The following is a 16,351-nucleotide window of genomic DNA, read 5'->3' on the forward strand; positions in this document are numbered from 1 at the left end:
AATCCAAAACCACAGACCTGTCCTAGTCTCTCTCTCACTAGTCTCTGCAATGAAAATTAGCCATGAAAATATAAAATGGAAGTGTCAGAGGTAAGAACAGAAAGGAAAAAGACAATGTCAAGACAATGTCAGGGCTCACAGAAAGTGAACAGAATAGTTCAAGGCTAAATAGTGATTAAGAATCATATTATCAATTTTTAAGAAGAGCTTACAGACAGCGCTCCTTAAAGGTGATGTTGTGGCCCTCTCCCGTTAACTAACTGAGAATTTTAACAGTGCAACCTATTTGCAACACAAAGTGAGGCAAATCACTAGAGAAATACTATCAAGAGACACAACCGAACCAATGGCTCTTTGCTTGTGCTGTCACAGCAGTGCCCCACTCTGACAAGTTCAGAGCCTGTTGGACAGGCTTTGTAAATTCATCTGATGGCCATAAAAACTATTGTCTAACTAGGCAAAGCAGACAAAAAGACTAGAAAAAGAAACAATGCACTAGAGCTACGAGACAAATCCAAGTCTCAGGTGTCACTGAATGTTAAATGAATTAAACTGGACAAAGTAAAAAGACACCATCAGCACAGCCTAGATTTTTACTGATTCTGGTAGCACAGCAAAATAAATTGGACAAAATGGAAGTGATGGTGTGACAACTGATAAGGGGAAGGGTATGTGTGTATGTATATGTACATACATATATATATATAAATCATGGTGTGTCTGTTCAACACCCACATTTAAAAATAAAGCATGAGAGATTTTTCTATAGGCCACTTGTATCCAGACATATACACAAATCATATGCAGCATATATTCAGAAGAAGACATAGAGAGAATATTTCTTGTGTACCAGCCCAAAATATAGAACTAAACTCAACTAAAAATACACCAAGGACACTGAAAATCACCATCTTCATCTATTCTCATGATGTGTTATCTTTGTAAACTAACATGCTATTATTTGATCTCCTTGTATTAAAACAAAACAAATGAAAATAGGGATGTGGAGTGTTTAATATTATGGAATCATTAAAATACATGAAAATATTCAAATAAATATTGGGAAATTATTTGATGTTTCAACTTTACCTCAAGGTGGTCACCACCAGCTATTGGTTGGCGAGTCAGGATTCAGGCAGAAAAATGGTTTTAGTTTACGACACGCTGAGTAAACTATTTTTTACTGAGTATCACATTAATGTAACCATAGCATCAGTGGGAGGATACGAACAGAATATGGCATACACGCTCCTCTTTTTTCAGAGAGGTTTTGGGAATTTAGTTTTTTGTTGTTGTTGTTTCTTTGTTTTCTTGATAATCCTTGATCCATATTTCATTATTATAAAAATAGGTGAACTGCAGCAGAAAAAGATAATCCTTTAAAGAGTTCTTCCTATACTACCTCTTTTTGCAGAATTAATAGGCACTAAGACACTGTCGTATCAGGGAGGATATATGGACCAGCCATTACTCTCAGACGCAGCAAAGAACAGGCATTGTAGGAGACGATTAAAACTAAGGACTGCTGACCTTCAAGCCAGCACATTCATTGTAAATGTTCTAGAATTAAATGCCAAAAAATAAAGTTTTTTCCTAACCTGTTTTTCTACACATTGAACAAGGATGCTTACCAATCAGCTACCTGACATGAGACCTTCCTTGGCCTCCTAACACTGGAAACACATTTAATGTTGGGATCCAATATAATATTTTCCAAGACCAGTGGAGGAGGATCAAGACTAAATTTAGTACAAAAGGGTAATGTTATTTACAAGTCCTCTTAGCAAAGCTTTCCTCAGAAATAATTAACTGAAAGTCCAGTTAACATGAGGCAAATCATTTTAAGTGGTAAATTGTTTTACAACTGCTCCTTTGTCCTGTTTCCTGGCAACATTGAGTTTTATTAAAACAAAAAAAAAGTTACAGAATAAATTAATAATTGAGGTAAATGCTCATTGTGGCAAGAGAAAGAGACATATCACAGCAAGAAACAGATCCAGTTCTGAGTTCCAGAACTTCCCCATGGGAAGGATCAGCATCTCGCACTGTACTTATAAAATATAATACTATAATACTGTACCAGAGTGTCCTGCCTCCTTTCCAGGTTGTCTTTAGGACACATGAACTCCAGGGAATTGTGGGTGGAGTGTATGAAAGATCTTATTGCAGCTGCTTGTACTGCACCTGTTCAAGGGATAAATAAAGCAGCTAAGTTCTAGTTTTGGTTTCATTCGCTGACAGTCGCTTGATGCGGAAAGAAATGATATACCACCTCCTCATCTTGTCAATCATTCGGCAAATATGTATTCAATATTGTGGAAATGATGAATTTTCCCCAGAATGTTCCCACAAGCATGGATAAGCTCTCTGACAAGTCACATACACATAGGGAAAAACTTATGGCTCTTTGCTCCATACTCTTCCAGACAATAACCCTGTTCACATAAATTATTAATCCTGCAACCTCATCCTATTTTTACTGGGAAAGGGATTAGAATTAGGTCTATATGAAACCACAATTAAAACTGAATTAATTCAAATTCTCTGGAGTTTATGAAAAGTTTATTCTGTTGTCCCCTGCCCCCTGCCCTCCCTCTCCCCCCCCCCTCTTATTTATGTCTGATTTCCAATGCTTGAAGCATAATATTATACTGTGTAAAAGAAGAAATATGCTAGATCTTTATGTGTTGAAGATCCAGACCTTTTTTATATGAGTCATTGGGGTCTTTCCACTGACACTGGGGACACAGATGTGCATCTTCACAGGGCACATTTTCCACAAAAGCTTCAGGACAGATTTTTTTTTTTTTTTTAAATCTATTTTGCTTGCTTGCATATTTCTTTAGGTCTCCTAAAGAAAGATTTCTAGAAACACAATCAAGTGGATTATGTTAGCCTCAGAAGACACAACACAGGTTGAGAAAAAAGAAGCATGTTCCCATATTGGGAAACTTAACTGTGTTTTACCACTAAAAAAAGGTGGAAATGTTCATAATGGCCACCCATTAGTATTTTTCAGGAAAAGAAACATGTCCTACTACCCACATTCAGCAGATTTTCTTCAGAGAAAAGGTTGTAGATAGCAATCTAAAGCTGTGTCTTATAGGGTCAGAAAGTGAAGCTCTGCAGAAATGTAGCAAAAGAAGGAAATTGCTGATGAGCAGGACAAAAACATTAGACTGTGGTCCATAGGACGCGGTTGTAAAAGGAGGAAAGGGTCTTCCAAAAATTTTCCATGGCAATACACTTCACTCTAAACACAGAAATGATACTGAGATTAGCTACAGCTTGGGTTCCCCAGCGCAGGGTAACAGACTATTTAACACAGCAACGCGTGTAATCAGAGAAACAGGAAACCCAACAGCTACACAAACAGCACTTGTTAGCCTCCATAAGGTACCCTTTTTAACTAACTTCTTCCTGTATTGTTTCAACCAGAATATTCTTTCCATCTTCCCCTTTGGTCTTCCATGAGAAGTTATAACACCTTGTGGAAGGATCTGAGATTTTCAGTTTCCAAATGCAGTCTTCATTTCCTTGCTCCTCCACTCAGTGTGCACTAAATTTAAACATCACTGAAAGCTGGAAGCAAAAAAAAGATGGCAGACCCCGATGAGGGAGAATGTATGGGGCAGAGCAAGGAAAGGCAGGCACAGGAGGCAGCCCACTGCAGCCTTCTAAGTGTACAGAAGCAGGAGACAGCACAGTGCCATCCCACATGGAGCAAGGATGAGTGCCAAGAGACAATGTTAGGGCTCTCCCACAGGACCACAGGCCACAACAATATCAGTACTTGTCCTTGCAGTCATCTAAGGCTTCTGAGAAGAGATTGCTGTTCAGATGGGTTTGGTTTGTTGTTGCTCAAGAAAACAGCAACGCTTGCAGACTTTTGACCACTTCTTGTCATCAAGAAAGCAAACAAGTAAAAGTGAAATCTTATTTGCCCCATCTCATATAGCTGGCCAAAGGACTTGATCTTAAATAATTTGTTAGATCAGTTAAGCAAACAAGTGAGACAAGAATCTTCTAGACAGAAAAGTAATTTTGACAGTAGGGCAGGAGTGTATTTGTACTTTGCAACTCCTGACAAAAAAAAATCATCAGGAAGACTGTCCATTTATTTCCTAGAGTAGGTAATTTTAGCCAACTCCGATAAAAGAGAACATCTTGTTTTGGCTGTCTATTTCTTTTTTAAACACCTGCTATAGTACCAACTGCCCTTGGCCATTTTTGAACTAGCTATGACTAGGTAAGGAGAGAATGCTGACATTCTCAAATAGAGCAGGACAGTCCCAGTGAACCTCAGGATCAAGAAAAGGCAGCCCAAATTCACCCTAATACCAGAGCATTCTGATTTGGCACTATGTACCAGAATCTGGGGTTACATGTAGTATTTTTGGAATTTTGGATACCATGTCCCATTCCAGAAGCTTGAGGTAAATGTAGCAATCGTTCCAAATCAAAATAGCTTCCTAAGTTACAGGATGCTTTAAATATAGAATGAGAGTCCCACAGAAGCTTCTGAAAAGCATGTATGCCACCCTAACCAGGTATAGTAAGTACTACGATGCCTTACAGTGGTTTTTTTTTTTCATGCCACAAAGATGAAATGCCACCAACACTGGCTTTAAATTGAATAGCCATAAATTGTTTAAAGTGTGTGTCCTTGAACTAGTTACCTCTAGTGAGAATAAGGGTTTGTGCCTTTAGTAACAAGTATGGCTAACCAAGAGCAGCAAGTGAGGGAGCCAAAATAGCCCAGCAGCTGGAATTTGGACTCTAAGCAAGGGAAAGGAGGAGGTATGGTGCCAGCACATGAAAGGCTGAGTTCCCCCTAATCCTCAGCTGCCATTGCTACAAATCAAGTGTATTTAGAAGGATTTTGGAGAAAGGTTAAAACCTATTTATTCAGAGTCCAGGCACTAGACACCTGTGACATAGATAATCACAACTCCAGCTACGCACGTGGGAGGTGCAGAAAGTAACTCTACCCTATCCAGGGGATTTGCATGCCTTGAAGACATTTGACCCATTACATCTTCCTAAAAGAAGAGCAAGAGCTCACTGACTTTCTGGAAAAATGGCTGTTAGCCACTGTGAGCAAAAAGAAGAGTCATCTTGTAGTAAACATGTTCAAGATGTCATCTGGAGACAATTGTAAGCTGGAAACTGATTATTTTCAGGTTGCCTACTTCCAGAAACAGAGTGCTTACAGTCAAAGTGACTGGAAAAATTATGTTACATGTATTTCTTCCCCCTATAATTAAGAGCTGATTGCTCTTGTTCCCCAAAGTCTCTCAGAAGAATATAGAAACAGCTTCACACTTGAGGGAAAATTATACTTTTCGTGGACCCAGAAAGGAGACTATTTAGGACTGTTCCCAAAGAACACGTAACAGGAGAGCTGGACTAAGCTTCTGGGCCATCCTCAGGCTGGCAACTCATTTGATCAAGCTTTCATTTTGCTGAGCTGCTATTGTAACTTAAGGGCTTAATTAACATTCATAATTCTTTCCTCATCATCTATACAGCACATTTTGATGGATTATACTTGTTTGTTTTTTAATATACCATATTATGTAAATCATGGGTCAACACAATGTGACTGAACAGCACATTTGTTGACATCCTTGTCCTCACTCTGTACTGGCAAGAATTCAATTCTTTATGAACTCCTATTTAGTTAAATATTATAGCATACCTTTATAAAGTTTTTTTTTTAAAGGATTTAAGAAATTTGACAATTTTAACAAGAAGCCTATTCTGAAATTTCATTCTCATGTAACTTTTTTATTAAGACTTTAATTACAGTAGTACTAGAAAAAACAGCCCTTTCACATGCAGTATAAGCCATTCTTTTCAATTAGCATTATTCATTTTAAAGCATGCATAGCTGACATTGTCAGACACAGTTTAAAATTAATTATTTCCGTAAGACTTACAAGTATTGATTTTTGTCACACTCAGCAAAAGTTTCCCTCCTTCTCTCTTTCTCATGATCTTCAATGGGGATTAATAACTTACCAGCACACTGAGCAGCCACTTCTTTCTGCAGCAAAACCCAGTGAACAAAGAAGAGCACTATCTCATATTACACTGGACATCATTTAATGTTACTTTATAAAACGGTGGCATCTGAGGTAGTTATGTACAGAAACTTCTAGTTATATATAAAATAAATCATCCATATCAAATAGTGGGCTGGAGCTAGCTGAGGATACAATCAATGCTAAATTATAATGAAGACCTTTCCATTTAACACACTGCTTTAGTACTTCAAAGGCTACTGAAGGCTTTTTACAGTTATATAAAAACTGGATTTAAAAAAATAAGGTACTCTTCACACTCCTAATTAGACAACAAGAGTGACCAGATGAGAACTGCTGATGCTAGTATAGAAAGTTAATGCTAACATATTGGCAGAACAAATTTCACTCTGTGTCACGCTGGCTGGAGAACACTTGGCAATAATGATTCAGAATGGAGCTAATGACAGTGCTATCTGCTGTGTTATGGAAAACTGCCATTTGCTGGGTTAAAATATCTCACACTAACAAAAAGTATCACCTGAAAAAAAAGTGTTCAGCAGCTTTAAATACATAATTTAATGGTTACCTCCTGTTGCGTTTTCTGGTTCTAAAGGATCTACAAAATTATGTTCATTATTAGTTAAGTGAATTTGACAATTTCTTGAAATACTACATCAACGATATTCACAACTAAATTAACTCTAACCCAAAGGCGGAGGAATTTGTCACACCAGAATACCCAGTTGCCAGGGAACACTTAAATGTTAAAACAAGATAAAAAGCAACAAAACTCATTTGAATTGTGGACTTGTTAGGTTCATTAGGTTAAGAAAACTCCTCCTCTTCCATAAAGAGGAAATAAAATAACTATCGTTATCCCCACTCTTGAGCTTCTCAGTTTCTTAGCATTTTGGGGCCCAAGTTTCTTAACACACTTAACATTATGTTTCCTATTCCAGGGAAAGGTTATGTTTTCCTTTCTTACAGGAAAAAGCCGAAAAGTCGCTATGGAATTTATTTATTTTTTTCCTCTCCATCAAGAAATAGTGACTGTATTTATGACCAAGTTAGTAATTGCATAGATTCTATTCAGTCTAGTTATTTCATACACTGAACTTTCCTACAGATAATGCCACACCAGCACTGGTGATTCAGACACAGCCGCAACACAAAGAGAACAGCTGCATTTGGCAGGTCAAAAAGAAAGGGCTTCAAACCCACTGGTTATATATTATGTCAGAACAATGAGAGCAGCAGGTTTTATTATGTAACATCCTTTAAGCTAGTACTTCAGCTATTACAGGCCATTATTCGTATTTATCTGGCCTACATTCTAACAGGGCTAAATGTGTCCCCTGAAATTCAGAACAGACAGAATTGAGAAACAGAACCTTAAATAGAGCTATGCATAATGTCTGCAGAGATGCTTTGTGGAGTACATAATACTATTTATATACTCCTGGCTTTCAGCAACAAACTAAGTATTTAGTATTACTTTAATTGCACAAAAACAGGTAAGAGAGGCTGCCTTTTGTTCCATACACATCCCTGCTTTAAAGGAAAAATCATTAGACCAAGAGCTGCCGTTAGTTCCATACCCTTCCTGAAAGTTACTTGAATATAATACACATTCAAATCACATTGCATCATGATGCTGAGATTTCAGTAAAGACTCTTCCACTGGAAATCCTGAGTTTAAGGATGCAACAATAAGCCGTGTGGATTTTTCAGAGTGTTTTCTGAAAGGAAGATACCAAAATCTTCTTACTTACATCGTGATTGCTTACCCAGAGGGGAAAAGAGGACATCTTACAATGAAACTGCTTTGTGTCCTCCCCAAAAAATCATGTTGGTTAAAAAACAAACCTTCGCATAAGTTAGCTGGCAGCTTACATGAAACATCCATTGTGATTACTCCTCAGACCTTGCAGGGTATTTGTGGTCAGGATAAGGAAAGTTGTGTACCTTAGAATATCTACCGCCCTACCTCCCAGAGGACCAGAACAGCCAGCTTTAAATCTCTGCTCTGCTTTATTCAGAGCGGAGCCTTGAATGGAGAGCCCAGTACCCAGGAATGTTCTGATCCCCAGGCCCCTGAACCCACGGTATTTATTGGGCCAGAGAAACAGAATACAGCTATAGCATTAGCTCTTTCCCTCCTAGTACAATACAGATCTGCCACTTATGCTTGATGAGAGATGCAACCATATCAAACAACTGCCCTTTATAGCGTATTGTCACTCACAGCGTGGATGCTGACTACTGCAATACCTCAGATAAACAGTACCAAACCAGGGGTTTTAGGAGTTACTTGTAGAGTTAAGGCTCACCGAAATGCAATCATTTCCAATAACTGTGGCTGTAAACACACCATAATTGGATTGCAATAGTTGGAGAGCATCAAGTAACTAGTGCTCTCTCATGTTACCAACACATCTGTACATCCAACAAATGACTATGCATAATAAAAGTCAGAATTGTATGACTTTGCATGGGATGACTGGATCATTCAGGAAGTGATCTAAAAGTTACAGATCATCTCAAAGAAATATTGATGCCCACAAAATAGGTATTGTGTTACAGATAAGAAAATTTTGGAGTGGTCTTCAAAGCTGCGCTGGAAGCACTTCATTTCCCTGTCACAAGGAACTATTTGAAGTTAAACTGTAGAAGACAGGAAGAATGTGAAACCATCTGTGCTAAGAAGTTACCACAGCTTATCGAGCCGTAAGACAGTCTTTATATTCAAGTCCAATGACTTAGTCCTACTCTCAGAAGTTGATTCAAAGTCATTTGAGATTTTTTGGGAAAAAAGGGGAAACATCTCTATTCATCAGGAGTTAGAAAGGAAGGCTTTTAGAAGACAAGACTTACCTGTTAGCTTTACAGAATATCAACGATTTTAAATACTAATCAGTGGCTTTGGGGATTGTGAAGGACTTCACATTTGGAGATGAAACAAAGACTTGGAGTTCTGGCTCTAGAACAGTAACTGCTCAGTGATTAGATTCACCACACATGGCTGCTTAACACGTGACATGGACTCAGTGTTTGAAATGAGCTTGTTAAATGTCCTTAGTTCAATCAATGCAGGTACAGCTCACTCTTCTGATTGTAATATATATTCACCACATGGCTATCCAAATGACAGCAGCAGAATGCTTCCTGCTTGCACCTGAGGTTTCCCTGCCTTCAAGCACAGAATAAAAAAGCCAAGGAGGAATCCTTTTGCCCATCACTTGCCTGTTGTAAGGCACTGATACCTGATACGTAATAAAGCAAATGGGAGTACAGAATAAATATTATCACATAGTTCCTTGAAGGAAAAGCAGTCACAATGACAGGATGACATATGTATTCTAGGGAATGGAGGAAAGACAGGACATAATCAGGAAAAGGTGCTAGTAAAAGCATCTTTTTAAGAAGGCTTTTCCTATTTGTGTTTCCCATTTCTCCTCATTGCACTTACATCACGGCCAGATTCCAACTACTTCTTAACTTAACAGAATAAAGCCAAAATAGTTCTCTTACATTTTGTTTAAACATTGTCTCCTTTGGTATCAGGTTCTGACTTTTCATTTGGAACCCAGGCAACATTAAAAAAATCCTCTCTATTAGGAAACAAAAAACTGACTGGACAATCACAGTAAATGTACCAATCATAAGCTACTGCATTGTTTTGGGCGATATTTCTGCATACCTTTCGGCTCATTGCATCACCTGCAAGCCAGTCTGTCTTACTAGAAAAGTTTGCTGTTATTCACAAATACACAAAGAGATTCTGCTGTCATATCTATCCATGTACAATCACGCCACCTTAGGTAACACTGCAATACAGCACTTGAACTATACTTAAAAGCCTTCTTAGGCAGGATTAGGTCTATAAAATTAATTCTGCTCGCTTCAGACAGTTCATGCCAGCAGTAGGAGAAAATAAACTGCTTTGTTGCCCACATTAATTTTGGAAGACCAGATTTGCACATATGACCAGGCCACCTGTGTCAGCTCTTAGAGGTGCCAACAACCTGCAAGTCTCATTCACTTCAGTAGGAGTGACAGATGCTCAGCTTCACTAAGAGTCACTAAGAATAGCCACTAAGAATAGCACTAAGGTGCTATTCTCCTACCTCTGGTACCTGCCCATTACATCTGATGAAATAATCTGTTCTAGAGGGTAGGATGGCTTCTGGGGTGGAGACTAGAAAAATATCTTTAAAGTCTTCCCAGATTATTTTCTGATTCCATTGTTAAAGGAGTGTGAAAACTGCAGAGTGACCTTAACTCTTCTCCACTTGTTTTTGACTCCTCTCTCCTCATGAATACCTTGGAAATTTAAGCAGTTTTTCTTTCCCCATAAGACAGCAATTATGATTGAGTACAAAGCTCATCTCACTTATGACTGTAAATTGCTGATAATGGGAATATCTGATCTATTTGAAGATATACTCATGTAAAAGATGATAATGTCCTTAAAACGTCTATTTTTTCTTTGGCAAAAGCCATGTCTAACACTGTGTTCCAATTAAAAATATCACAACTCGCTCCTACTCCAGCCCTCCCTAAAAGAAGCTATGTTCATTCCTGCATGCCTGCTTTTTCCCTAAGGCAGGCTACAAAACCCAATCTGAGCCAAAAGCAATCCTCTCAGCTAAGAACTGGGCCTCACCGAGGAAGATTTCACAACATTTTAACATTAACAATTTCAAAAGATTTTAACAGTGCTTTCTGATACTTCTATTGCTAGAAATTCATCCAGCTGTGTGAAAAGGTAATTCCGCCCCACCCCTGTGAATCCCACCATTGCAGTTCCACTCCTGCTCATCACACGATTCTCAAAGGCCCCAGCAGAATCACATCGCCTTCAGGCACAAGAAGCGTACCTTATGAGATCATAACCTGTGACAATGGACTCGCTTTGAAAGAACTGTCTTTTCATTTCTGCAAGTGTAAGTGCCATAGCCCCAGATGTTGAATAGCAGACTCTGTGACTGAATTACTTATAAAAAAATATCAACACCTTACAGTGCAGGCTGCAAAATGTTATGAAAATGCCTACAGAAGTATGTTGGTACCTCTCCGTACTTAATTTGGGTGCAATAAAGAAATACCAAAACTATTTACCAAATACCAAAAATCTTAGTGAAATTTATACAAGCGTACGAAGTAGATTTATTTTTTTGTAGGCTCTTTTTTTTTTTGTGTGTGGCATTACAACACAGAACAGCTTCCTTTTCAATTACTGAAGAACAAAGACTGCTTTTGCAAAAGCGTTTATGAAATGGTCATCTCATTATAGGACTTAGTGTTAAGGTAAATATGTCTCTATGGAGAAAGGAATATTGTATATTAGAGTAAGGGAGATCAAATAAGACAGAGCTTTACAGTTTAAATATGAAATAGGATAGTTAAGGTTGCAGAAGCTCACAGATGACTCTGAATCACAATTGCTGCAGGGATCTCAGTTTGGTACCTACAACTCAACAGACTAGTTGTTTCATTATGAAAAAAAAACTTTTCAAAGCAGTGTAGGTGGCTCCCCCCCACTGGAGCAGACCATTTGTTTGCATTCTATTTGTTTATCTGATTAAATCATTCTGGTATTCCTTTTAAACACTGTTATGTAAGTAACCTCTCTTGTCATTGCTCTGCAAAATAAGCCTTCTGCAGGTGGTCTGCGGAAGAACAAAGACATCTCTAAAAGATCTAAACATTCTGGAATAGATTTGAGACTGACAAAAAAGAAGGAAGCTGTAGGAAGCAGCATAAAGCAGGTATCTCCCAAACCAGAAGTTACAAAGAACTATCTAGCTTGGTCAGAAAATAGTAAAGGGAATGATTTTGAATTTCTTTACAGTGACCCGCAGTTTAAAAAATAAATAAATTTAAGAAACCAATTTATTGGTGGTGGAGGTGGGAGGAAGAGATGGCTAGAAAATAAATGGGCTAATCTATAATCAACATGAGGTAATTAATTATTAAGTCACATGCTGTTTATCAGCTACAAGTGGAAGGCTTCTGCATAATTTAAGTCTGCATTTTAAGCACTATCTTCTGCTTGATGTGCCTAATTTTCATGGACATATATCCTTATCTTTGCCCACTTTGAACAGACCTAGACTTTACATATTGACAAGCAGTTACATAATTACTTTCTAGAAGTACTATTTTGTATTCCCATTCATAGTTGTTCTACTCTCTTCCCCCAAAACAGCACCAGCGAGGCTCCTGTCAGTAGAAAAAGAGACAACACCATACAAAATAGAACTGGAAGCTCATGTAAAAGGAGACAGCATCATCATTCTTAAAAATATACAAACAAGAAATGTCTGAGACAGCATCAATGCCAGGCTGTGCTGTGAATTTGTGTATTTGGAGTCCACATTATATTCTCCGATTCTTTGTTCAGACCTAGCTGCAAAGATCCTCTATTTTACTTGGCCAGGTTAGAGTGTACATACAATTAGTTTACTGCTACTTTCAAACCTAAACAAGCCCAACGAGGCTTTTTGTTCACTTACTCTGGAGATTGTCAAGGGCATGTTGAAGTCCTTGCCCCCCTGCAGTCGGAAGCCCCATGGTCCAGGTCCATTCAGAGTCACGTTGTAAGCCATCCTGTACCTCCTTCACAAGGCACCAGGACACTGCAGAACAGAAGGATGGGGTAGAGTGATGGGGTGAAAAGACACAGTAAGAAGAGGGCAGAGTTTTATATAATGACAGCAATTTTCTTTCTGCCTTGCCTGTTCAGTCGTGCTGGGATATCACCTAAGAATAGATGGGAGCTATAATGCAGATGCTGATATCCCAGCTGAGTAGGGCCCATAAAAGGTTTGTAACCAGACACCTACTATGCAAAGACTTCATGACTCAGAGGTCTAATATAGCCCCCAGGGAGGGGGGGGACAGATCTTTCTAGGCTTCTCAAGACCCTCTTCATGTTCAGTTACTTCATGGGCAAAACACATTTGGAATAAAACATGCAAATAGAATCCCATGCTAAAATCCCAAACATACAAATCTCATTTCTAATCTATCAAACACTTACATAACCAGTAGTAATTTCTTACATACAAACACTTACATAACCAGTTGTAATTTTCATATATATATACACACCTTTCCATACACAGCAGAAATAAAACACCAAAACTGTGTATTTACCTTCTCTGACACTGATCTATTAAATTGAAATAAGTACCTACTACGCACATGACAAAAAAACTTCATAACTTCATTTTTGGCTCTTGCTTCCATAGCCTACACTTTCTCAAGGGACAATTAAAATGTATTCTCTTGGAATGCATATAGAAGTATGAGCTATTTCTAAGCAGCATTTAATTTCAATAGAATAAGCATAGTTTCATCACATACTTGTCATACTGTTTTGATACAAGTCTTCTAAAGGCATGACAATTAAGAATACAATTAACTAGCTGCTTCCTCAATTCACTCCATAAGTTTTCATGGTTTATATAGAATTTGTGTTCAGTGTTCCATAAAAAACGTTATAACCCTTATTTGGTAACACGGGATATATTTCTGCCTTAGACTGGGAATAACTAAAGCACAGAGAACAAGAGGGAAGGGGAGAAGCTGCTGGCAGAACTAAAAAGATAAACAGCTTCTGCTCTTAGGATAAAGCTATGAACTTTAAATAACACTCACCACTTTCAAGTCATTAACATGTGCAGGAGCTCCAGAAGCACTCAAGTGTATCTCTGCAGCACCCTTGCTTTCACCCTCACATTACAAAGAAATTCCCATTACGTTAAGGTGAAAAACAAGCACGGGCTCTCCTCTGATAATGAAAAAGACAACCAAAACCACACAATGCACTAGTGAGGGAGCTCCATTTGGTAGTGTGCCAGTCTGCCCATGCACCCATCTTAAAATGTCACAGAAAACTGATGGTGAAACTACAGAGAGCAAACATAATCATGGCCTCAGCCTTTATCTGTGAAGCTGATCAATAATTTTTCAAAACCACATACGTCTTAGTTTGTTTAGCATGCAGAGTGGCAGAAAAGCCATTTGTACAAGGAAATAATTATGCTCCACAGACTGTAGGCTATACCACATAACCACATTTTTTAGTCCAAGGTCCAAATCAAACCACAGAAATTCACATGGGTTTGACTCAGACAGTAGAACCGGTGCAAACCAAAACCATAGCAAGACACAGTTTCAAAGAAAAAAGGTTAAAGTCTCACAAATACTTATGGAACATGTTTACATGAACTACGTCTGTAAGCTATCTCTGTATGAGGCCAGAAACAGTGATGTTTGAATGATGACTTAGAGGGGGGAGAAAAAGGACTTTTTGCACTTTGAACCATGCCACTTGCAGCCTTTTCATTTATCCTGTAGGCCTCTTAATTCAGATACTGCTTTTTTTTTTTTCAATTATTATTATTATTTTTGAAAAGGTCACAGGCAGACACAAGAGAAATTTCCACTGCACTATTCCTCTCCTTTTTCTAGGAATTCACTGTGTTTTTCTAGTGCCTTTTTTTGGCTCCATTTCAAAGGTTCAGAAAAATATAAGAAAAACATGAGTAAAACAAAGATGACAAGCCACCGTTTCACTAGTAAAGAAAGTGTTATAGAAAAAAAAAATATTAGAAGAGAGGTTACATTTATATGGACGATGAACTCCATGCATTCTACCTTCCTGTACTTAAATCTTCAGTCATTTGAAAAACAAAAACAAAAACCAACTAAAAAATGGCAAGAACTGTAACAGAATAAAACTGCACACACAGCAAGCTGAACAGACCTAAGCATTAAGAAACAGAAATGCTGCTTAATCAAACACTATGTGCTTCTATCCTACTTTGACATCCGCAACATGCCATGTGCTTATCAGTTTAGGACATGTGAAAGGGTTTGTGAGATCCTTCAGGCTGGGTTGGGTGCTATGTAACTAAAGTGGTAATCTCATTAGGGGCACTCACATTTGAATGACATGTTCAGCTGAGGACACTTGTTTCTACTGCCTTGGTTTCTGTCTGTGTCCACAGAAACATTCAGTGCAGCTTGGTACTTTTACAAAGAAAGTGCAGGGAATGTGCCTGCATCCTGGCCCACGTTGCCTTTCGACACAGCAGGACCTCTTTCATGTGTCCATGCAACCACTATCAGGTACACAGTTTTCTTTTTCCAGGCTTAAGTCCTTTCCTCCTGCTTTTGTTTCCCCTCTGCCAGCCCTCAGGAAGCTCCACATTTAATTATGGAGAACTGCAAACAGCAAAGAAGCTAGAGCTGCAGTCACAGCTTCACTTGAGGGGATGTTTAGCATTAGTCTTGTCTACCTTTTATCCTGCTACAGGCAGATCAGAAAGCCAGTGATCCACCCAGGTGATTATTTCAATCCTGCCTTCTTTTCAGAGGTGAGACACACAGGTGCGCTCACCATGTCAAGTATCCAGAGCAAACACAGGGAACTGGACTGTTGCAGCAGGTACTGTGCCATCAAAGCTACCATCACAAACCTCCACAAAACCTTCTGGGAAACCTGAGGATGAAATGAACTGAGTATACATAGTAGACAACCCTCCTGCTTTCAGAAGCCTGTGGTGTTTGGATTAGGTTTTAGTTGCTTTACATAACCACCTATTAGACTGTTCCAAAAATCACTTTTTGTTTGCTCAAATAACAGCATTTTGTTTCTCTTGGGGTGCCTTCTTTCCTACATTCTCCAGCTATGTCAAAACCTGTGACGTGCGTATAGTTCCCTTCCTTCAGACAGGAGCTATGCTGAGTCAAATGAGACCACTGGTGTGAGGAATGATATTTAAAGGTAAAAAACAACAACACACAACACAACATATTCCAGGAGCCAGGTGACATTTTCTCTTCAGATAGCAAAACAAAGATTTGTCCAGAGCTCACAAAGCCCCCCCAGAGTTGTCCCCAGGTGACTGATAGGAGCAGCTGTGAGGAAGCTGGATGGGTACCAGGCACCACAGGCCCGCGGTGCCAGCAAGCTCTGCGCGCAGAAGCATACTGCAACCTCCAGCAAATGCCGCAGAGCCTGGGCAGAGCCATCCCTCCAAAACGTCAGAGGCGTTACACTAGCGGAAACAATTCACATATGCTAGGAGACCATGTGGTATTACAGCGAAAAGACTTTAGGAAAGCTACAACTGCACGCTTGGGAGTGCATAGCCATCAAGTGAATGAAATAAAAACCACTAGAGTCAATGCTAAACTAAGATGAAAGGAAACAAGTCATGGAAATTCCAATTGTTCAAGCTGCTACCACTTTGTTAGGCTGGCTGCATTACTCATCATGTATTTTAGTTGCAATGGTAGATGTGCTC

The 16,351-nt window shown here is 38.8% G+C and overlaps 1 protein-coding gene across 22 annotated transcripts in view; it reads right to left on the reverse strand.

Moving 5' to 3' along the window:
• LDB3 (LIM domain binding 3) overlaps positions 1-16,351 on the reverse strand; it is a 120,838-nt gene that overhangs the window by 102,037 nt on the left and 2,450 nt on the right. For 10 of the 22 annotated variants that reach the window (XM_082765242.1, XM_082765237.1, XM_082765254.1 and 7 more), the window contains exons 1-2: positions 12,548-12,751; positions 2,081-2,184 (exon numbers count right to left, since the gene is read on the reverse strand). In XM_082765242.1, the coding sequence (XP_082621368.1) occupies positions 2,081-2,184; positions 12,548-12,605 (162 nt within the window). In that variant the 5' untranslated portion in view covers positions 12,606-12,751. The other 12 variants (XM_082765240.1, XM_082765236.1, XM_082765235.1 and 9 more) reach the window with 10 other exon arrangements.

The sequence above is a fragment of the Aythya marila genome (assembly GCF_965140915.1).
Source record: "Aythya marila genome assembly, chromosome: 7".
Taxonomy (NCBI): Eukaryota; Metazoa; Chordata; class Aves; order Anseriformes; family Anatidae; genus Aythya; species Aythya marila.